The 24,069-nt window shown below is 41.9% G+C and overlaps 1 protein-coding gene and 1 long non-coding RNA gene across 7 annotated transcripts in view; one reads left to right on the forward strand and one right to left on the reverse strand.

The window, feature by feature from the left end:
- Nucleotides 1–274: 274 nt before the first annotated feature.
- Nucleotides 275–24,069, reverse strand: part of FAXC (failed axon connections homolog, metaxin like GST domain containing) — a 52,704-nt gene continuing 28,909 nt past the window's right edge. Inside the window, exons 5-8 of one of the 5 annotated variants that reach the window (XR_008314339.1) lie at nt 22,502–22,618; nt 12,089–18,319; nt 4,555–4,603; nt 275–4,213 (exon numbers count right to left, since the gene is read on the reverse strand). Coding sequence is in view for 1 of the 5 variants with exons in the window: in XM_053287681.1 (XP_053143656.1) it covers nt 18,033–18,319; nt 22,502–22,618 (404 nt within the window). In the remaining 4 variants the exon portion in view is untranslated. Of the gene's footprint in view, nt 18,320–22,501; nt 22,619–24,069 lie in introns of all 5 variants that reach the window. The other 4 variants (XR_008314337.1, XR_008314338.1, XR_008314340.1 and 1 more) reach the window with 4 other exon arrangements.
- Nucleotides 5,252–22,324, forward strand: LOC128341311 (uncharacterized). Of its 2 annotated transcripts, none has more exons than XR_008314342.1 (4): nt 5,252–5,361; nt 19,470–19,620; nt 21,182–21,284; nt 21,851–22,324. It is a non-coding gene; the product is annotated as an uncharacterized LOC128341311 (long non-coding RNA). The 2 variants fall into 2 exon arrangements; XR_008314341.1 differs by having other exon boundaries at nt 21,203–21,284.

The following is a 24,069-nucleotide window of genomic DNA, read 5'->3' on the forward strand; positions in this document are numbered from 1 at the left end:
TAAACCTTGCTTTTTTTCCCCTAGAGCCCCAGGGTGCTAGCTCCAACCACAGTCAGGAACAAAATTGTGGTCGGAGGGGTGGGCAGAGACATGTAGTCTTTGGAACAGAGCACCTCTGAGCACATACTCAGGCTGGGAATACGTTTTCAGAACCAGAACTGTGCTCATTGTCCTTTCACAAAAGAAAAAAAAACCCATTCCAGGGGCTTCCTCCAAGCTTTCCTATTGATTACAACAAATTTATTGTTATTTATTACATTTATCGTGAAGAAAATGGTGGTTCTTCTCAAAAAGCAAGATCTGCCCAGCAGGTGGTGCTGCTAAAATTGCACAAGCACCCTGCTATACATATAGATAGGGCATAAACTGGAACTGGAAAGGACAATGAGTCTTGAAATGTGTGGAAGCCGAGCAAAATGGTACTTGGAACTGTGTAGGAACAGCACTTCTTGATGTCATCTGGGAGAGCCCTTTTTAGTCACCTTGACGTCATCTGAGAGAGTCCTTATTAGTAGGACTGGTAAATTCCTAATAGGGTAATGCAGAAGCAAGAAAATATGACACTTTTAGACCGGTAAACAGTTATAGCACTGTTTATACTGCTATCCATTTCCACAGCTAGCATCCATGAGAGCTTAAGAACCTGGTTCTTTATAAAGGACAAGAGCCTTCCTTTTCCTATACTGATAAGTGATTGTGTAGCAAGAAGAGAAAGGATGCACACTCAAAATATTTGATACCTGTTCATTATCATTTACACATCAATTACATATAGCATTGAGACCAAATATACAGATCTTCACACATATATTTACATTGATCAACATAGTGCACAATTTAAATGTAAGTTACACTCAAGTGCACAAGTTTAAATATGGCTTTATAAACTAGTAATAATAACAGTGCTAAAATAATTGATGTAGATTCACAGGGCAGGATCCATACTAGGTTAATCACAACTAAACATCACTGAAGCAAATGAGATGTGACTAACTTGAGTCCCATTTGTTTCAATGAGTCATGACTCACTTAGGGCAGATTCAGATGACCTGCTGAAAGTCCCGTTCCTGTGGGGTACATGCTCCCGGTGCATGTATTGTCTGAACCTGCCAAGCTCCATTTCCTGGACCTTCCACCTGAATGTTGGACCTTCCAACACTCTCCTCCCATTTGTAACCTACATTTAATGTTGTTCAAGTTTGACCCCTGCTAACTGGGCAAAGAGGCACCTTTTTAATGTGGTGATTCTCTTTATTTAGCAGGGAGAGAGCAATTGGCCCTATCCATCCCCAGCACAGTACCTCCAGTGACTGTTGCTGGTGTCTATCTTGTGTTTCTTTTTAGACTGCGAGCCCTTCGGGGACAGGGATCCATCGTATTTATTTTTTTATTCCTCTGTGTAAACCACTTTGGAAACTTTTGTTGAAAAGCAGTATATAAATATTTGATGTTGTTCAGAGAATGAATGTCAGGCAGACAGCTTGGCAGGTTCAGGCAACACACCCTCCAGGAGTGGACACTCCTCGGGAACTGGAGGTTTCCAGAAATTGGACTTTTTGCAGGTTGTCTGAACTGGCCCTTAGCCTGGATCCTGCCCAGAGATTTCTTTAAAATAACATAATAGCATTGGTTTTTTCATTCAGCAATGTGCCACTTCATTATTCCAGTAAAACATTATCCATGGAATAGTTTGACATCAGCTCTCCATTCCACGACGACGACACACATCTCCCATTTACCCCTAATATTCTTTGATTAAATGGTTGGATTATAAACGTGTTGCAATTCTCAGTGTTCCTGAAAAATACAATACTCACATTGTCCTCAACAAGGTACTGGGGACATAGCAACACATTCTGAAGAGGGATGAAATGGAAGACACCACACACAAGCACACTGCTTTGTGAGAAGGCTGCAAGCCAGTGTCACCTGCCTTCTTTTCAATGAGTTGTGAGCAAGAGCAGCTAAGCACCGACAACAGCCAAACCTGCTTGTACTACTGGCATCACAAAGGCTAGTTCTGAACATGATGGACCTTTGGAACTTAGGATATGGTACTTATCCCATCATGGGTGCACTGACTGGTAAATGTGCAATGTTCAGTCTGACATAGCATATACCTGGTGTAACAGCATTCAGTGTGTCCTAATGTACCCCACCCACTAAGACCAAATGTACATATGTGATACCCTGTTAATTTCCTCTGCTTACCAACATGTTCAGTTCATGCCATGTATGTGATCCCATTACATATCCTGCAGTGAATTTCTCCTTACCCACATACATGATACAGCAGGAATGGTAATACAAACTTCCAGGTGAGTTTATGGAATCATTTATAGCTAAGAAAAGGAGCCCAGGTGATGTTTCCCATTTACACAGAAATAGTGGACTTGTTTGTAAATGTCTCCATGTGTGAAAATGTATATTGACCTGAGGATTGTTGTGAAAAATCTCTCTTTAGGTTGAGATATACTGAAGCAGAATCGCTAAGCATTTGGGAAGCATTCTTGGGGAAGTTCTATCAATATGGACAATAAAGAAGCAATGTGGCATCATGGTAATGTTTTCCTGCTGTAAATGATCCTATAAACTCACCCCCTTTGGTTGTTATCCTGTAGGGATGGGTAGAGAAGATTTGTAGGTGCAATTGGCAGCAGAAACAACACACAGACTGGGCATGTGCACTGGCTGCCTTTGCTCCGGGACTTGTTGAGCTACAATTAGGCAGAGCAGTAAAGCTATCATATGAAACGGCTCATGTATCATATGTCCTGTTCTGTACACACATTCCACTAGTCTTCCAGACACAAAATCAAAGATGAGCAAAAGAGGCCTATTACATCACTGACAAGTACAGCAGCAAAAGAACAAAGGGGACCCCTCCAGCATAACTTTCAAACCTGTCAAGGCAGAGCGTTACACACATCTCCCCACTAAGGCAAAAAAAGAGAAAAGATATTTAGTCAAGTTTTAACAGCTTTAAGATCCTGTTCCCTTCCTGCTCCAGTGTTGGGTACTCCTGCATAAATTCAGGCTCCTGAAACATTCAATCTTGTAAAGATTTCTATACATTTATCAAAGAGAGAGAGAGAGAGAGAGAGAGAGAGAGAGAGTGTGTGTGTGTGTGTGTGTGTGTGTGGTTTGGGGGGGGGAAGGGAATAGAATATCTGACATCTGGAAGAAGAAAATGCAGAATGCAGCTTATATGACATTAATTTCACACATTTTTTAAAAAAAAACCAAACACAAATGGTACTTTGTTTTTACAGTACACAGTACACTGACTGGTCTATTTTAAAAAACCTGCTCCAAGCCAAGACAACTTGTTATCCACCATACCAAATGCAGACCATCAGCCATGTACTGTGGCTTGTCAGGTGCTTTTTGTAGTCCCAGGCAGGCAGCAAAATGTGTTTATTTGGTTCATCAAGTTTCTGGCTGACAACTGCTGGACTGCATTCAGCTTGACAAGTCACACATTCAGGGATTTTCCATTCACTCACAGGAAGAAGATTCCTTTACACATCTTGGCACCAGATGGCCCATTGTATTATCGTAAGTACAAGGTACTTCAAGCAGTAATGGGATGGCTGAGGGATAATAATCTGAAGCAGAATCCAAACAAGACAGAGGTACTAATGGTGAGAGGTCATAATTTGAGGGATATGAAAGTATTTCCTGTTCTGGATGGGGTTGCACTCCCCCTGAAGGAACAGGTCCGTAGTTTGGCAGTGCTTCTGGACCCAGGCCTCACCCTGGTGTCTCAGGTAGAAGCTATGGCCAGGATCACTTTCTATCAACTTCAGTTGAGACGATAGCTGCATCCGTTCCTTGAAGATATCTCAAAACTGTGGTGTACTTACTGCTAGTCATGATTCCTGCAATGCGGTCTACCTGGGGCTGCCTTTGTATGTCATTCAGAAACTTCAGTTAGCTCAAAATGCAGCAGCCAGATTGGTCTCCGGGGTTTGTTGGAGAGACCACATTATGCCTGTTTTAAATCAGCTGCACTGGCTGACGATATGTTTCCGGGCAAAATACAAAGTGCTGGTAATTACCTTTAACATCCTAAAGAGCTTAGGACCGGGTTTACTAGAAGGGCACCTTCTTCAGTATGATCCCAACTGCACTTTAAACGTCATCAGGAGAAGTCTGTCTCTGGCTGCCACCAACTCCTCTGTAGCTGCTCCTGGGCTTTGGAATGTGCTCCCTATGGATATTAGAGGCTTAAGAGTTTTAGCAGCCTTACAAAGAGCCCTAAAAACATATGTTTTTGGCCTGACCTTTAGTGAGTGTTTGGTTTAGTGAACCACCTAGAGCCATCTGGGTGAGGGGGTATAAAAATCGATTAACTAATAAACAAACAATGGCTCGGCTTGGCAGGATTTTTTAAGCAGCCAAAATTGTATGAGCTAGAAAATGGAAGAGCTCAATTTCACCTTCGTGCAGATAGCAAGTTAATACCATTTTGGAAATGATCATCATCACCAAACTCACTTCTCAAATTGGTGCAGGGGTGGAAAGGCCTGGGACCTCAGATAACTTACTTACTTGTCTGGTTTCCCTGCTTTTCCTATCTGGGAATTCCTTGAAGAATTTCCTAGAGAAAAAAATGAAGCCTTCTCAGTATGAATGTCTCTCATTGTACTAAATTTTGGTGAGTGGTGCGATTATTTTTCCGTTTTGATTAATACATGTATTGAATTGTATTTATTTTCCTGCAACAATTTCTTTAAATATATTAACAAAAGGTAAACATTCACTTGCAGCCACTCTTAAATGCTGTATCCTCACTGTGGTCTATGTTGAGTACAAGCAAATGTATACACTGGTTCTCAATTAAGGATAAAGCAGCCTTGTTTTCCTTTTAACAAATGGACTACTCAGTAAGATCTCCCAGTCTTATAAACTTCTGATTCACATGCATGGTAAATGGTAGTATATAAAAGTTACATCAGTTTAGTTATTTTCAGATTTGCCAGGTTCACCACAGTTAGTGAGATTCTATGGTAGGACAAGAAATTATTTTTGGTGAGCAACTATCATTGCCTTCATGGTTTTTCTTATGTTATTTGTTAAGCATTAGTATGTTCTATTTATTGGCATGTGTATGTGTGAGTGTGTGTATGTATATAATATTAATTCTCCTGGGTGTGCCTTGGAATGTGCATCCCAGCACCCAGCTGATTGGCTGAGTGGCAGAGGCGCTTGATTGGCTGAGGCGCACCCAGGAGAATTGGCTGGCCGGGCGACTGCGGAGGTGAGGCAGCGGTGGGCCCGGCCGCAGCAATGGCACCTCGGCTGCCATGGTGGCACTCGGCCCGGCCAGAGACTGGGCCCAGCCGGAGACTGGGGCAGGTGGGTGGGGAGAGGTAGTCAGCCCCCAAGAGTGCACAGATGCTCTGTGTGGGGGTCGACTAGTATAAATAGATAGATAGATAGATAGATAGATAGATAGATAGATAGATAGATAGATAGATAGTTTCTATGTCTGTACTTCCATTACATTATATTATGCTGTGTTTACTCCTGGATTTGTACAACAGATTTTCTCATTATTGTTTTTTGTTTAGTGAAGTTACAGAGTTGAAAATTATTGCATCATTTTTGCTTGTTCCGTATACTGCATTTTAACTCCCAGCTTATTTCATATTACAACTCTAGGCTTTATACAAGAAGACTGGCTCGTAGCTGTTTTATTATGTTACACGAGATTTTATTATTCATTATGGTTTTGTTTTTGTGGCCTGTCTGAATTCATTTCCTTCCTACAGAATTAGTTTGCATTCATCATCATTTTTATTCTGCACTGTGACTTTGTCATTAATTGATTAGAGAGGTCATGTGATCTCTCATGTACATTCAGCTTTTGATCTGTGCCCCTGAGGAGGGCAGCTTGCCAAAAGGGGCTGTTCTTTTGAGCTTCACCCTGGGGTCTATCTAGATAACAATTTATTCCAACATAAACACAAATTCCAATGAAAGATTTTCTGGAGCAACCAAATGATGTTTAAACACATTGAGTAATTTCTTAGCGCCAACTACTGACAATCCATTAAAAAAAACCCTTTTATTTTTCTAGTCAGAATAAAAGTAGTATTTTAAAAGGGACAGATTAAAAGGTTTTTCACAGATTGCCAGCAGATGGCGCTAAGAAATTATGCAAAATGTTTAAAGGTAATTTGGATGCCCCAGAAAATCATTGCAATCTATGTTAATGTTGAAATAAATTGTCATCTAGATAGACTCCTGGAGAAAGAAGCCGTTTTAAAAATGATTAATGGTATAAGTGTTGAACAATGTCCCCTCAAGGAAGAACATGGGTATCTGAAAGATGTTTAGCCACATTTGTCTATTAATCCTTTTGCATCTTTTAGCTTTGTCTTTTCTTCCTGTGGTGCAGCCTTCTTCCTAGTTGCATTTAAGAAAACAGTAACCATAGATGTGTCTGTTTTTAAAAGGTACCAGATCAGCCATCACCACAATATGATCTGTCTCCTTGTTTAAGACTTCCCAATGTTAAGAGAAAAGTTGCATTTATTTATGCAACAGAAGCAAGATTTCCAACTATGTTTTAGAACTATGTCTATAGAGTTCCAAGACAGATGTGTGTACATGCATAGCTGCCTCTACCCACGTATTTTCTTCAGTTTAAACTCTATTGGTATAACAGGAAACAAAACACAAAAAACTCCCTAAATTTATTCCTTCAAAATAACCAGAGTTCTCCCTAAGAAATGAAAGGCATGTGATCTGATAAATACATTCACACATTTCTTATAAACAGAAAACAATGCAGATAACAAACATCATGGGCTACCAAAATGATGCTGTGGTATTTGTAGACACTTTGGGTAGTAGTTTTTCAAAAGATTGCTGCACAGATGGACAAAAGGAAAAGAAATTGTGCTTTAAACGTTTCAAGTAAATTTTTCAGGCAGGCAGCTTTAAAAACCAAATACTTCCTCAGTCTTTTCCACTAACACAAGTCCAATTAGTTTCAAAGGGATATGCACCAGTGATGTGATTTCTCATCCAGGCTAAAGGCAGTATTATACAATCTTCTTATAACCCGGAATTAAAAGGAAGACAATATCCCAATGCTTCCTTTCTGCGGGCACATCCAGATTGCTATAATTTTGGAGATTAGATGATGTACTGTTTTAGTATCATAAGCCTACATTAAGTGTGGGAATGTTATTTGGACAGACTGCTTCGTGGACATACTGGCATTTCCATGAAGCGCTTGTGATGCCCTTGTGATTCTCCCAGTGGTGTCCTGTGGGAAACTACCATCTGGATATACCTATCATATGAAATACTTTAACATATTTCAAAGAATGTAAAACTGTGACATACACACACCCAAGTCCTGCTACGCTGCCTCATCGTGGCTGGGGGTGGGGGTGGAGTTCCTCAGAGGGATGAGTGAAGTACGCCAGGAGGTATGCTCCCAGTAGGGTCACCCAAGGTGCAAAGATAATCCCAGCTGCCCAGCTAAAGCAAGCAGGCACCTATATTGGGCAGCAGCGATATAGGAAGGACAGTATTTTTGTGACAATGACAAAGGCATCATTTCATCCTGCACGGGAGAAGGCAATGGTAAACCACTCCTGTATTTTACCAAGAAAACCACATGGTTAGACAAGATAGAATGATTGTCGATGTAGTGCCAGATGATGGGCCCCTCAGGTCAGATGGTAGTCAAGATGCTGCTGAGGAAGAGCTGAGAATCTCTCAGAGTACTGATGGCGTTTATGAAGTGGTTAGGCTAAAGCCTTTTGGACGTTTAGAGGCTAATGTTACCATGTGGAAAAAGAAAATCCAAAGCTGCAAAGACAGAATTAAAATGGGAATGTGGAACGTAAGAAGCATGAATATGGGAAAGCTCGACACAGTGAAAGACGAAATGAATCGACCAGAGATTGACATCTTGGGCATCAGTGAATTAAAATGGACTGGAATGGGACACTTTCAGTCAGAGCAGCATACCATTTGCTACTCAGGACACAAGAAACAAAGAAGGAATGCTGTTGCTTTCATAAGGCAGGATATGGCAATGACAGTACTTGGGTACAATGTGGTCAGTGACCAACTAATATCAACCAGATTTCATGGACAACCCTTTAACATGACAGTTCTTCAAGTCTATGCCCCAACAACTGATGCAGAAGAAGAGGAAGCTGATGAGTTTTATGCTCAAGTTCAGTCTGAAATTGACAGAACATGCAATTAAGTTGTGTTGCTGGTGGTTAGAGACTGGAATGTCAAAGTTGGAAGTGGTAAGGAGAGAAACACTGTCGGACTGTATGGCCTAGGAAACAGAAATGAAGCAGGACGACAACTTATTAGTTTCTGCCAATCCAATGATCTTTTCATTGCTAACATGTTCTTCAAACAACCAAAGTGGTGCCTATTCACATGGACATCATCAGATGGAGTACACAGAAATCAAACTGATTACATTATTGGTGCAAGGAGGTGTAAGAACTCAGTTATAACAGCAAAGACATGGCTGGAGGCCGATTGTGGAATAGTTCACAAACTGCTCATGTGCAAGTTCCAAGTCAAGCTAAAGTGGAAAAACAAAGCTATTTAGTTTCCATAATATGATTCTGAGAATGTACACACCATTTTCAAGAAGAATATCAGGAACCACTTTGAAGTTCTGAACTTAATTGATAGACAACCAGAGGTGCTGTGGAATAAAATCAAAGAAATGGTAAAGGACGAATGTGAAAAAAGAGTGCTATAGACCAAGAAACAGAAGAAAGCAAAATGGATGAAAGAATAGACAACTGAAATTGCCAATAAGAGGTGAGAAGCGAAAGTAAAGGAAGATAAAGACCTCAGGAAGGAACTTTCAGAAAGCTCTTAGAATAGACAAGGAGCAGTACTACAGTGACATCTGTAAAGACCACGAGGATGTTAATAGACACAGAAAAACAAGGAAAGTTTTCCAAAAGATCTCTGAACTCAGAAGGAAGTTCCAGCCTTAAATTGGTATGTTATGGGATGCCAAATGACAGATAGTAACTGATTCAGAGAAGAACAAACAGAGATGGAAAGAGTATACTGAAAACCTGTACAGCAGGGACATCAACATCCAAGATACTTTAGAAGGTATCCCCTGCTTGCAATAACCTCTAGTTTGGGAAGATGAAGTTAGATCAGCACTCCAGTCATTACCGAGTCAGAAGGCTACAGGAATTGATGGTACTACTACAGAAATATGACAGGCAACAGAAGAATCTGTCAAGGCTCTAAACCAAACTGTGCCAGTAAATTTGGAGAACACCACAGTGACTAACAGATTGGAAGAGGTCAGTCTACATACCCAAACCAAAGAAAGGAGACTTAACAGATTGCACAAACCATCACACAATATCCTTGATTTCACATGCTAGCATAATAATGCTCAGGATCATCCAATGCAGATTAGAGCCCTATGTGGAAAGGGAAATGCCAGATGTTCAAGATGGTTTCAGAAAAGGCCGAGGAACAAGAGACATCATTGCTGATGCACACTGGATAATTGGGAAAGCCAAAGAATACCAGAAAGAAGTAAATATGTGCTTTATTAACTACAGAAAAGTCTTCGATTGCATCGACCATGTCAAGTTGTGGAATGTCTTTAGGGAAATGGGCATCCCAGAACATCTCATTGTTCTCATTAGAAACCTATACACAGGACAGGATGCCACAGTCCAGAAAGAACATGGTGAAACAGACCGGTTCCAGGTCAGCAAAGGAGTAAGACAGGGCTGTATACTTTCTCCTTATTTATTCAATTTATATGCTGAACATATACTGAGAGAAGCTGGATTGGAAGAAGATGAGCGTGGTTTTAAAATTGGAGGAAGAAACATCAGTAACCTGCACTACGCTGATGACCACTCTGATAGCTGAGAATGCAGATGATCTGCAAGCTCTAAAAATGCAAGTCAAGGAGCACAGTGAAAAAATGGGACCACGACTAAATGTAAAGAATACTAAACTAATGACAACGGGTACAGCAACCAGCCTCAGAACTGATAGTGAAGTCAATGAAGTGGTGGATAGCTTCTGCCTTTTAGGATCGACCATCAACAGTAAAGGATCCAGCAGCCAAGAAATACGCCAGCAGACTAGCACTTGGTAATGTTGCAATGAAGGCCTTGGAAAGGATATTTAGATGCCGTGATGTGTCTATACCTACAAAGATTAGAATTGTTCTGACAACAGTATTTCCCGTGACACTCTATGGATGCAAAAGCTGGACTCTGAAGAAGCAAGATAGAAAAAGTATTGCCGCTTTTGAACTTTGGTGCTGGAGAAGACTTTTGAGGATACCATGTATAGCCAGGAAAACAAACCAATGGATCATAGAACGAATCAATCCAGAATTTTCACTCAAGGCACAAATGACCAGGCTCAAACTATCATACTTCAGACACATTACGCGAAAATCCAGCTCCCTTGAGAAGTCCATAATGCTGGGGAAAGTTGAAGGAAAGAGAAGAAGAGGATGCCCAGCAGCAAGGTGGATGGACTCAATTACAACAGCAGTGAATGACCATTGAAAGACCTTAAAGGCAGCTTTAAGTATAAGGCAGCTCATCCTGGAGAGAATCTATCTACGTGGTCTCTAAGAGTCAACACCGATTTGACGGCACTTAATCAATCAATCAAAAATGTGAACTGCAATAAATTCAGCCAACAGCTAGAATCACAACCCTCAAGCCATTCTGTCATCACCGTCCTTTCTGAAGGGAAAGCAGCCCCAATCATTCAAAAGCAGACATCATGCTAATGGCATAAAGCTCCTAAAATGGGAGCTGTATGCTCTTAGCTCCAATGCATAAGCCAATCCCCCTGCCCATCACCACCATGAGCAAAAGTCAACCATCTTAAAAGCTGCAAGGTAGGTGAGGCTTTGCCATTTCTATATATCATGAGGTAACCCTGCAGAAGAGTCATAAAGGTCCCCAAATTCTACAGAGGCACTTTCCTTTTCACATGGCTGGCACTCAGAAGCCCGGGCAATTCAGACATGCAGCTCTTCCAGATGGTGATTTACTCCAACTTCAGGCCAAATTCTGATGGGAGGATCCGTAATGAGACACCCACATGACATTCAAAGGTGTCACATAAAGTTCTTAATGCCATCCACTGCCAATCCATGAAAAATGCAAAATAAAAGTAGCATTGAAAAGACACACCATTTTTTCACACATTGCCAGCAAATGCTACTAAGAACTTATATGATGTCCTTGAATGTCATCATGTGGTCAGTTTGCTACATCTCTCTTTGGAATTGGTGCTGAAGTTGAAAGAAATCACCATTTGGAAGAGCCCATGGATAAGAGCTAAGAAACTGAAAGCTGACAAGACAGGAGGTGTAATTGTTGATGGGGCAGCATTGCCTACTGCAGACTGGATCACACTCTCATTCTAAAAAGAGGTACACAGCAACAGGCTGTGGTCTTGCATGCACATATGGCAGTACTTTTATACTTTTAACCAGCTTCCAGATGGGGTTCTGGTCACCATCATGAATAGATGAGTAACCTACAACAGTGATCTCTATGTGGGACTTTCTCTGAAGATGCCCCTGAAATTTCAGCTAGAATTATCCATTTACTGACAGACAGATAAAACAGCACATTGCCCTGATCCTGGATAATCTGCACTGGCCTCCAGCAGAATTCCACCAAAACATCTCTCCCATTTTCTCCACCAAGTTCTCAGGTGGTGAGTAGGTGGCGGGCGGGGGTGGGGGGAAGCACAATTTCAGCAATTTGTCAGGGAGGCCTTTGAAATTCAGAGAAATTTCTCACTCCATCGACATCTGTCTCTTTTTTTCCCCCAGAGGAATTTCTCATCCAATTAACAGCTACCATGTTTTCCTAGAAAATCCCTTGGACTCATGCTGATCCAAACAGGCATTTTCACCATTTACCGCTGGTGAAAATGAGAGACCAATTCAGTGTTTTAAGCATGGAAGTCCAAAATTCGTAATGTTTCATGGAGGAACAACTTACTGTTGGCTAGTGGTGGTAGTGGGTGTCCTTTTTTTTTTTTTTAGGAATATTTTATGACACACCTCTGTGGCCAGTAGCAGCAGTGGCAACATTGGGTCTTCTCCTGGTGGCTGACTCCATCTATGACCTTTTTTCTTTTCGCAGAATGCCCCAGAAATGAGACTATGTCATGGTGTAGCATAATTCCGAGGACACTCGGGCGGGGGGCAGCAGCAGGATAGAGCCGGCTACCAGGAAGAGGTCTAGCACTTCCAGCTTTGTTGGCCCTGCCACCTACAAAAATGCAGCACGAACTGTAATTAAAGAAACGCCACTGCCAAACAGCAGCTAGACATCCTCCTTTAAAACTGTACTGACTTTCTCATCCATCTCTGAAATCATCCTCTTTTGTCCTTTGCCCCTCGAATCTATGCAGCTTCCTCTCTTTTCATCAAAACTGCTTCTAAGAGAATTTTCAGATCAACCCTAGTGTCCAGAATTTTTTGGGACACAGTTCAAGGTATAAGCTTGTATCGTGAAAGTTCCAAATGGCCTGGATCTAGCATCCCCTAGGGAGCACCTTCTGCCATCCCCTGCCCCATCCTGTGAGATCTAGGGATGCCAACTTGCTCAGAGTCTCCTCCTAGGTTAGATCAACTCAACAGGGGTGGGTGGAAGGGGGCAGGGCATGACCTTTTGTGTCATAGTGCCCACAATTTTTGTTGTAAACTGCCCAGAGACTTGCGCTTTGGGTGGTATATAAATGTTTTAAATAAATAAATAAATTTGTAATTCCTAGTGGGAGCCAATAGGCAAGCTCCCTCTACAACTTCCGTCAGCAGGCAAACATTTTTGAATTTCTGAAGGCTTTGTCCAGTCACTGAGGGACGTGTTGCTGCTGTTATGTTATGTATTGTTTAGTTCTCAATGATAATATGCTGTATATTTTTATCTACGTTTTAAATATTTTTTAACGTGTCATACTTGTAAGTTCCTTTGAGTGTTCTGTAACACAGAAAAGCAATAAATACATTCATAACTTAAAACAAACAGAGGAAACAGATCCCAGCCCCATTGTAGAAGCAGAGTGATCCTGTGTGCCGCCCTGAGAGTTTTGCCTCCTCCACCTGCAGCCCCTTCCAAGCCCACCCTCCCTCCCATCACTGGGGGGGGGGGGAGCACAAACAAGCCCAGGCTGAACTGCCTCACAAAGACAAAACCCTGTGTTCAAAAGGCTGCCTGGCCCTTGGAAAGCAGCAAGATTCTTCCAAACTTACCAGTACTTAAGGCCTCCATTGGTGTTAATCACCAACTGAAAAGATTACAGACAAGGCACAAAGGATTTTTTGCTGTTGCTTCCTTTCTCCTTTTTAGGCATAGTTGGAATCAGAAAATGAAAAATGGAGACCTTGTTATCCCCACCCCCACCAAACATTGCAGATGACTCAATTTCTGCTTCTAAAAGGATACTAATCACTAGGAGGATAACGGACATGCTCTGTGATTAGATTTTCTATGGACCTGAGACCAGCTACAGTTCCCATACTACATTTCAAATAACAGTTGAGATAAACAGAGATTGGGGAAATTCCAGGAGCCAAAACCCTTACCAAGTTCATTGAACTGATCTCTGCATTGCAGATGAGGTTATAAACCAGATCAAGTATACAAAAAGAAGAAAGACTACAATGCTAGATTCTGTTTAAATACAGCAAATTGTTGTCAGCGATCAGCATCCAGACTAATGAAGTGATCGTGTAGCAGATGAGCAGCTCATAGTTCATGAGAGGGGCAACTTTCAACCATCTCCTCTCTGAAGCCCACTGTGCCCTCTGAAAATACATCCCTGGGGGTCATGCATCTCCCTCAAGGTGATCTATGAAAATCACCCCACTCCTGTAGCACTAGCACTTGGGATGCCTGCCATCATTTTTAGCCATCGTGATGTGGTTAGAACTGCACTGTGCAGTTTCAGAGTGGGCGTGGGGGGATCCTTTATGTTTGATAGGAATATGATGCTCTCTTTGATGGCAATTAAATCAAAAGATGTCCCTTAAAATAAATAAGAATCACTACCAATCTTACATATGTCATCCACCATGACTACAGACAGATTTGTCATCCTAAACAAGCTGGCATTTTGCAAATATCTCTTCACTCAAAATATGACATCAATGATATACATTTAATTTTTAAAGATAAAGAGCCACTGTAGTCAAAATTAATAAAGCGTTAGATCTGAGTTCAAACCTCTTCTCAACCACCGATTGATTTGTTTTGGCAATATACTATTTCTCAGCCTCGTTCCCTCCATCTATAAAACAGACATAATAGTGATTTAACTCATAGATTTGTTGTAAAGACAAACAATATAAAAACTGTAAAGCATTTTGCACATTTAGTTCTATATAAATGATGAAATATGATTTGAACATAAGACTCAAGACCTATTTGACATTTGTACGGAAAGCAAGTTCCTTGGCCAGCATAAGTAGTTTTAAGCAAATACATGCCTGGTTTACTTCTGGTGCCGTTAATCTTTTATGACCTGGGATTGGTTTATAACCATCACTATTTCTAAGTTTTGATCCCTTTCGTGTCCTATTATTGTGCTTAGTTTGCCAACAAGGTCCCCCAGGGGAGCGGCGCTGGACCTCTAGATAACCATATGTGATTCACTTGTACCTCCAACTCATTTCAAAATAATATGGGCAGTATCACATGATCCACTGCAAGTTGGTAAACTGGTAACATGTAGCTAAAAGATCAGGATGTGCTCCAGATGGGCATGTCATCTGAAGCCGACCAAGTCCAGTTTCCATGACTGTTACTGAGATTCTACTGACTTCTGTCATCAAGATTTGAAGTTGGCTTGACAAATTCAGTAGCTTCTCGAGGGCAGGAATTGGATTTGGGTGGCTTCAGACACTGTGCCCGCTGGAAGCACACATACCTGCATCTTGTCTCTTTCCCGAATGTTACTGGCTTACCGACTTGCAGGAGATTGTGTGAAGCTGTCCTATACATTTGTAAAGATGTCTAGAATAAGAAATCACATAAAGGTAGCATAACATCTATGGGATTCGGGGGGGGGAAACCATACCTCATATCCACAGTCAGGTGGACAGCATCAGCTACTGCTTTAGCAAGCAAACAGCAGTGCACTAGCTGCAGTTCCAAGATCCTTAAGGACAATGTTAGACAAAGGGTGGAAATGGTCATGGGGTCCAATTTATCTACTGTATTTCATTTTTTAAAATTTCATCTCCATCCCTCAGTTTTTCACACCACCTTCCTACAAGGCATGGAGAATTCCATCCTGTGGACAAATTCTCCAACGTCTATATTTCCCCACGATGTTTTTTTCCTCAAAACAGTGTTGATACCTAGAATTATAAGCACAAAGGCTGTGCTCCTCAAACCATTTGCTTCAGAATCATTCCACTGAATACAATACGTCAACTGGTTGCAGCAGCATAAGATTATACTGCAGATTTGGAAAGCAGTAATTTCCATATACTGCTGAACCCAAGAAGATTACTACTCTGAGTAGTATTAATGGGACTGTAGGACATCCACCATGAATACCTAGCCTATGGAAGAAAACTGCATTCCTCTAAGGATACTGACAAAGGATTTCAATTACCATTCATCTGAGGACTGGCAATGCTTCTCTAGTAAATCCTGACCAGGCAAGCCCAAAGAGGTTTAAAGGTTCTCTGGAGAGCCAGCTAAACATTTTGTCCAAGATGTGTGAATTCCTACAAGGCAGAAGCTGGCAGAGGTAGCTGCAAGCTCACAGTCCCATTCAGAAGATTAGTTACAAGTTAGCACACCTAAAGGCACATCCATGTGACTTTAATTAGAAGAACAGATACACTGTATCAATGCATCTCATACCAGGGGCTTCAGGTTGCACATGTTTACACACCCTACAGAGACCATCACAGGTTATGTAGTCAGCATAGCTTGTTTCTGGCAATGAGCACAAGAACATCTCAGGGGGGAAAGACACTTCCTGTGCTCCTGGTTGCTCATTAGTGCGCCTAACAAGGAATTAGTGGGGAGATGGTTGGTTGCCATCTGGATGCACCTTTATGGCTGCAAGGTTTGACTTGTTCCAGTTATCTAGAAATCTCCAAGCACTCAAAGAGTCATTAAAACAGGTTTACAAAAAACAAAGTACTATCCCATGATTCCATAAGTATAGGGTTACAACCTGTTTGGGTTAAGAGAGAAGGAGAGCACCTGTCTTCTCTTCATTATATTCCCTTATTTGCATCTGTGTGGACTCTACCTTGGCAATTGATTACTATCAACATTCATTCAACCAGAACAAAAGGTTTGGTACTTTGGGGGAGCAAAAAGGCGAGGGAAGTGACATGGGGGAGAGAAAATTTTAAAAACCCAACAAAATTACAATCCCAAACATGTGCAGTACAGACAGACCCTATGGCAGCACTTAACTGTTGTCAAAGCTCACCAGAGCTGAATTCCAAGGTATCTCCAAAGCCAGATATGTATTCTGCAGCATGTGACATAACAGAGATAATCAAGTCTTTGCACATATTTCATGTAACCAAACTAACCCCAACAAATACTTCCAGGTCAGGTGCTCAAGAGCAGAAGATCCAACTTCCCAGTTAGGTCTGAGTCCAAGGACCTCTTTCCACAAATTATTCCCTGCACTATACTCACAGCTCCGTAATAAACAGTATACATTGCAAACATCCAATTTGGACCTAAGAAACACAGATGGAGCAAACTACAAATACACATAAGTTGTCCAAACCTCCTTGTGCTGAATATTGTGATGATTTTTCTAGCAAGAAGTCCATCATTATGACAGACGGGGGGGCGGGGTTGCAGAGGGAAGGCCTGTATACTGGGAGAATGCTGGGGTGGTGGGGAAAGATGCAGCCCAGTGCAGGATCCTAGTTAGTGAGGGACAGGCACTTGCAGGGGTGGAGAGCTTTGCTTTTACTGCACCCGGGTCTCCAAAGTGGAGCACTGCTCTTGTCCCCACCAGAGAGAAAGGCAGCCATTAATTTATATAGGAGAAAGGAAAAGGCTATAGTCTTCAGTGTAGGGGGCCTGAGCCTAAACCTGCACTGGCCCCTGATTAATCATTCCCATTGAAAATCAGTGGGATTCCCATTGAGAATTAAGTCTGCTTTAACTGCACTGTCCAATCCCTTCAGCTGCATAACCTGATCCTGGGTTCTGTTTCTTGGTCACATTATAGAGTGACAGCATGTTAGCAACAGGCTTTTTTATACTGATAAGGACAGGCTAAAACCAAAACTTGTGCAGCATCCCTGTTTTAGATGGTACCCAAATAAATCAGAAATAGTCAAGCAAATCCTCAAATAGCTAGATTTTGAATGGGGGAGAATCATTCTTTTTGTCTTTGTTGACTGTCTCCCTTTGAAATTGGAGACTTGATATTTAGCGCATCTGTTGAAGGCATCTGCATACATAAAATGCAGGCCGTCACCTGGCATTCCCAAAGTGCAGGAAGCCATGAGGAGAAAAAAGAATATTATAATCCCTTGCTGTGTTGACCGCATTCAGCCATTGCTGTGATGTATTAGGCAGACAATTGTCTTAACAACCCCTCTTCCCTTTTTGTCCTCAGTCTGTTTCCAGGAAAATATCAGCCCAAACATTGAGCCTTCCTCAATGCTTTGCTCTGCTTATCATTGGCTGGTCCACATCATTCTGGAATGTTCTTTTTTAAATAAAAAAAAACCACGAACACAAATCCCCACCCAACCCATTACCTTCCTCATCAACTTTTTGCCATCCTGTTCAGCAGAATTAAAAACTGTTTATCTAGGATCCATCGGAATGCTTTAACGAAATGAAACAATGCTGAAAGGGTCCAGATAGCATGTGAACATGGCATCAGACACAATAGTCTCTTCCCAAGCAATATGGGCCTCTTAAGAACCTGGAGCAATTGGCATGATTCACAAGAGGCAATGGTGTTTCTGACACAAGACGGAGAAGCATTTTGTAAACACGTCACTTGCATTGTTCATGATCTGTGTAGTCGTCCATGTCCACGTCAGAATCAAAGAGGGAATGTCCAGTGTAATCAGTGTCAGGCGTTCGGGAAAAACTATTCTCGGTGCCCTCATCTTCAAAGGTTTCTGTCCTTGAGTAAAAACTGAAGTCCTGCAAGGGGTGAGTCTTACTTGCCTCACTGCTTTCTTCCGACTCGTATAGAGTGTTGTCATCATCATGGTGCCATTCGGGCCAGAATTTCCTCCTTATTCGCTCACAGTACATAGCAAGGTTAATCAGTTCTCCTGGAAAACACAGGAAGGAATAGAGCATTACAGGGTTACCCAACCACTAATTCCATAGTCATAGCAATTGGTGGAGTGGGGGCGGGGACAGGAAGAAGGTTTTTCATTAACAAAATGCAGTTGTCTCATTAAGAGACTTCTGGCATCCAGATGTCAGGAATGAACAACTGCAGATGACTATTACCACCTTGTTGCACTTGAAAACTTTGCTGGGTCATCTGGTCGGAAATTATCTAGATAGAATGCTGAATTGTATGGCCTATTGGTCTGATGCAGCGTGACAATTTGTTCTCTGACAGGAGAGAGAAAACCCTCTATTCCACCAACAGTGCAATCCTATGCATGTTTACTCAGAAGCAAGTCCCACTGAGTACAACTATAAGATTGCAGCCAAAGTTGTGGGAAAGTGACATAAAAGAACTTCTGGTTGTATCCTGACCTTCAGATTTTTGCCACACTGTAAATACTGCTCTGCGAATTACTGTGCAGTCCACACTTCACCATATGACCTGTGCCTATTCACGACCCATTTGGGGACTTCTTAGCATGAAGGCCTATACCTTTTAGGTAGGCACAGATCTTACCACAATGCCCTTTGCATGCTGTTAGACCAATTTTACAATAGCCAGTGGCAGATATTTCTACTTGTGATCCTTTAATGCAATGAATATCTTTAATGAAATGCATGCAAAAGACAATATACAAATAAAATGACTATGACAACTAAACTAAACACCCTAAAAACAAGACAACTCAAATCTTCAGTCAAGAAGGTAGGAAGACCAGGTGTACTGTAAGAGCAGCATAGAGATAACACAGGACAAATCAAAGCATACATTGCAATAGATGGTCTCTGGTACATACACTTCCGACATTATTTTACACAATTGTAGCACAAATATATTACAGACAACTTGGGCTTGGGCCCTGGAGATCTTAGGGACCGCTTGCTCCCAGCTGAATTGACCCATTGACCAGCTTGGAGGGTTCTGCTCTGCATGCCAGCACCTACGGAGGCTCGTTGTCAAGCATCCAGGACAGGGTGTGACATCATGCATTTTCCAGTATTGGTTGTTACATGTGTTATTTATGTGTGTTTAAATGTTAGTGTATAGAATTGTGTGTCAACTGCTGGCGTATGTTTGTGCAGGAACTTGAGTGGCAGCAGCAGCAGAAGTGGGACCCCTGCAGGAGGGACAAGGAAACCCTGCTTGGAATGCAAGAGGGGGCAGACAGCGAGAGAGAGGCGACAGAAATCAGTTGGGTGACGGCAGATGGCCAGACGGTGAAAAGAGGAGAAGGTGAGTGGGAGGCTGGGAGAGAGAAGCATTCTGAACAGGGGAGATGTCTCTGGTGAAGGGAGGAGTGGGGCTTAGATGGAGGCAGGGGTAGGGTTGCCCTATTCTGGCTTTCCCAATCTGGGTGCCTAATTTGCATATTATGTAAATTGGCTTGAAAATAATTTCTAAGCAGAATAGTGACTGCACATTTTGCTCTGTAACTCCACGTCTACAAGGGCTAGAGATTAGCTTTTTTAAAAAAAAGAAAAGAAAAGAAAGCTGAAATCCGGTTGGATTTGGGTGGGCTAAGCAATCTGGGTGAAACCCAGAATTCCGGGGGGCATGGCAACTTTAGGCAGGGGTGAATCTGTTCTCCACTGGAAAGCCAAGGCCTGCCCAGGGGTAGACCCAACAGGAGGAAGGCTGAGTAGAAACTCTGTAATCAAGCAAGGCACCTGAACTCCAGAGTGGAGAAAGACTAACAGCTATGTCAACACTTTGAAACCACTACACTTATGCAACTCCAGAAGTTGTAAACCTCATGCTTAAGGTACTGTTGTAAATCAATAAAATCTTGTTATTTCGTTTTATTGAGTGTGTTTTGTTTCCTCCCCCACCTCACCTGAACAGAGACCTCCATGCTACTGCACCAACAAAGTTGGGGGGGAGAAGTGAGAGCTGGTCTCAGATCCTGCCTAAGCAGATCTGAGCAGTAGCAAAAAAGGTACCCTGAGGGTGGACCCTCACACAGGGTCTTCTCAGTGATTGCCCCCAGGCTATGGAGCTTGCTCGCAGTTGAGGGCTTCTTCTCTCCCAGTCTTTTGGAAGAATCTGAAGGCCACCCTTTTTATACAGGTCAATGAGTGGCCCCCATCTCTTTTCTTAACATAGATGTGTTTTTGTTTTATTTTGAAACTATGTTTTTATTGAAGTTTTATTCAGTAAATAACTGCCCTGGGATCTTTGAACCAACAGTGGTATAAAAATTATAATAAAATAAATTCTTTTCTAAGGAAGTTATCAATGTCTACCTCCAGGTGGCAGCATTGTTTGTGAAAAAGTCATCATTCCTCACTAGACTCTATAGAAACATGTCCTAAATTAAAATATTTCTTTCACACACTTGTGAATTTAGAGAGGAGTTGGGGTGGGGACACTTCAGAACAAAAGACAGCAATCTTTCTCTCGAAACAGAGAGAAAGTCTTGGTTTATGCAAATATCACGGGGGTGGGGGATAAATTTGTTTTGTTGCATTTATGGAAAGCCAAAACTGTTATACAGGATGCAATATTGTTTTGGCAGAACATGCACGTATTTCAGGAGTTAGGCTGTGTCTGCATTACACCAAATGTTCAAGAGTTCATCTGCACATCAGACACATGCTAAACTGCAATCCAAGGGCACTCTGGATGCTGAGTCGACCCACAGTTATTAGATGCAATTGAAGTACCAATGTTGACATTATACTACAAGCAGCTCTGGTATTGAGTTACCCCATACAAAGATTCTCAACTTCAAGTTTTATGCATACCACCATATGTTCAAAAAGAGACCTATACCATGCCACCCCTCTTTGAACAGGTACTTTTGTTTATGTGGCAGTTCATTCCATGGCAACGCATAGCATCTGGGCAAGAAAAGTAATCACCTAGAAGGTATCATCATTCGGCTCATGAGATTCAAGGTAGGTTTTCCAAACAAAGGCAGGAGGGGACTACTCATTCCCTTGTGCTATTGCTAGAAGCCAATCATAGCCCAGGAATAGCAGCTGTTTTCAGTGGATGTTTTCCTCCAAGCCTCCATGTGGTGTGGGAGGCTATTTGTAAGCTACAGTTCTTGGAAAAATTCCACAGAATTTAAATATTTGGTGCAAATTTCCACTTCTCAGCACAAGGAGAAGGAGAAGGAGAAGGAGAAGATCATGTTTCTAGCCTTATGCTTGCAGAGAAATGCTTGAAAGTGTGTAGGGAAACCAGGATTAGGAACAGAATTTAACAGAAACAGAAGCAGTTATGAAAAACAGGAAACGCTGCAGAACGTAATTATTGGAGGGTGGTGAGGGAAGAGAAAATCCAGAACATTTGCTTAATTTATAATTGATGTTTTGTTGTAAACCGCCAGAGACTTGCATTTTGGGCAGTATACAAATATGTTAAATAAGTAAGTAATTTATATACACTGCAGAATCACTTTTACATATTACAAAATTTGGATGATTTTTTACACCTGCCCTTTGAACTTCATTTACAGGTTTTTTTGGAGGACCGGCAATAACTGAAACAAGGAAGAGAGGAAGAGTTCCTTGAAATTTCATTTCCCAAGCATAGGAGTTTTTTTTTTTTTCAGCACCACTATGCCAGTGGCTCAAGAATTCAAGCTGTTATAGCATCACACCTGCTCTGTGAAGTCATCCTTTGTTATGGATTTCATTGTAAGCTAATGTGGTAGCCAGTCTTGTCTGTCAAGCAGGGCAGATGTTTCGTTCGTTAAAATTGTGTGCTGCTTCAGCTTCATTCAGTCTGTATAATCAAGGGGTGTTTGTGTGTGTGTGTGTGTGTGTGTGTGTGTGTGTGTGTGTGTGTGTGTGTGTGTGTGTGAGAGAGAGAGAGAGAGAGAGAGAGAGAGAGAGAGAGAGAGACCTATTTTCCTTTGCTATGTAAACCATTTTGAGAATTCTTTTTGTTGAAAAGTGGTACATTTATATACTCTAAATAAATAATTTGAAAGAGATTAGTGATAGGGAAAAGAAACAGATCAGTTTAACGCTTTTGCTTTTGCTTCCCATAAAAAGGCAAAGTCATTCATAGCCTAAATGTGATTAGGAGCATTTCCTACCAATCTTTTCAATCAAAACTATCCAACCACTTTGGATCAATGATGCTGGAAAAAAGGCATTCCTACCTTTAATTAGCCTCTCAGGCCTAGTTCCTGGTAACGTCCACATGGCCTGTGCCAGATGCCCAAACACTGTGGCATCTAAAGTAGAAAGCTTGGGTCCCATGATGTACTTTTTATCACCTATTTTTAAAAAAAGAGTGTCACAAACATTTATGGGCCTTCTGATGCTTTTGTTTGTTTGTTTTGATCCCTCCTAGATTACATGTTGACTGTCTCATCAGTCTCACGTTCCTTGATGACACCCTGGTACTATTTCCAAAACACAAACAGTTAAATGGTCAACCCTTTAACCAAAGTACTATGATTGGAGCCCAGAGTCTAATCACTTTGAAGAATGGCATTGGTCTCTTTAGTTTCTCAAGGCACTGAAGGGATTTTTGGACTATTAACCCATTTAACATTTCATAAATTCTTCTGTGTTTGATGCCTGTTGCAATGTAAATCAACATATATGAACATGTGAAGCTGCCTTACACCTAGTCATACATTGATCCATCTGGTTCTGCATCAACTCCTGTTAGGTGGTGTTAGGAGGCACCTTTTAAAGGGGCAGCTCTCATATCTAGCAGGAAGGGAGCAACTGTCCCCATTTAGCCCAGCATAGTATCCCTCCTGGTGGCTTGATAGGCAGTGGCTGCTCACAGTTTCAGTCAGGAATGTTCCCCATGGAGATGATGGGGATTGAACCTGGGACCTTCTACAGGTAAAGGACATGCTCTACCCCTGAGCTATGGTCCATTCCTAAAAGTGCATGTGTGATTATTGCACTATGAGCCCCTGGTGGCGCAGTGGTAAAACTGCCGCCCTGTAACCAGAAGGTTACAAGTTCGATCCTGACCAGGGGCTCAAGGTTGACTCAGCCTTCCATCCTTCCGAGGTCGGTAAAATGAGTACCCAGAATGTTGGGGGCAATATGCTAAATCATTGTAAACCGCTTAGAGAGCTTCGGCTATAGAGCGGTATATATAAATGTAAGTGCTATTGCTATTGCTATACAATTTACCCCTAAGCATAAAATAATCCATAGATTTGCTTATATTATTGGGAATAGGGATGTGTATGAACCTCAGTTCATGCACAGGTTTGAATACAAACCAGTTTGTGGTTCTGTGAACCGGTTCATGGTATGGTTTGGCCCAACCACAAACCAGTTTGGTGGTTCAAGGACAGCACCGGGGAGCAACGAGCAGCACCTCTAAAAGTGAGTAGAGCAGGTCTTTACCTGTGTGCCGCCACTCCATGCAGCTTCCTGCTGCTGAGGCCCTCCCCCCCCCCCCGGCACCACTGCAACACCATGGTGGCACCCCTATGTTCTCCACGCATGCATGGAAGCCATTTGCGTGGTCAGCATGCTGTGGCTGACCACATGAATTTGAACCAAACTGAAGAAACCGGTTCTGTGCTCACCCCTACTATGCACTCTCTGTGCACAGAGATGTCTACAAGCATTACTTATAGTATATACACGCTGTAGTTTTAGAAGTTGTTAGGGCCATTATATATAATTGCTGGAGAGAAATGCAATGACTCATAATGTATTCCAGAAAACCCATCCGAATCCTAGAATTCTG

Source organism: Hemicordylus capensis, chromosome 1, assembly GCF_027244095.1.
Source record: "Hemicordylus capensis ecotype Gifberg chromosome 1, rHemCap1.1.pri, whole genome shotgun sequence".
In the NCBI taxonomy this organism is placed as follows: domain Eukaryota; kingdom Metazoa; phylum Chordata; class Lepidosauria; order Squamata; family Cordylidae; genus Hemicordylus; species Hemicordylus capensis.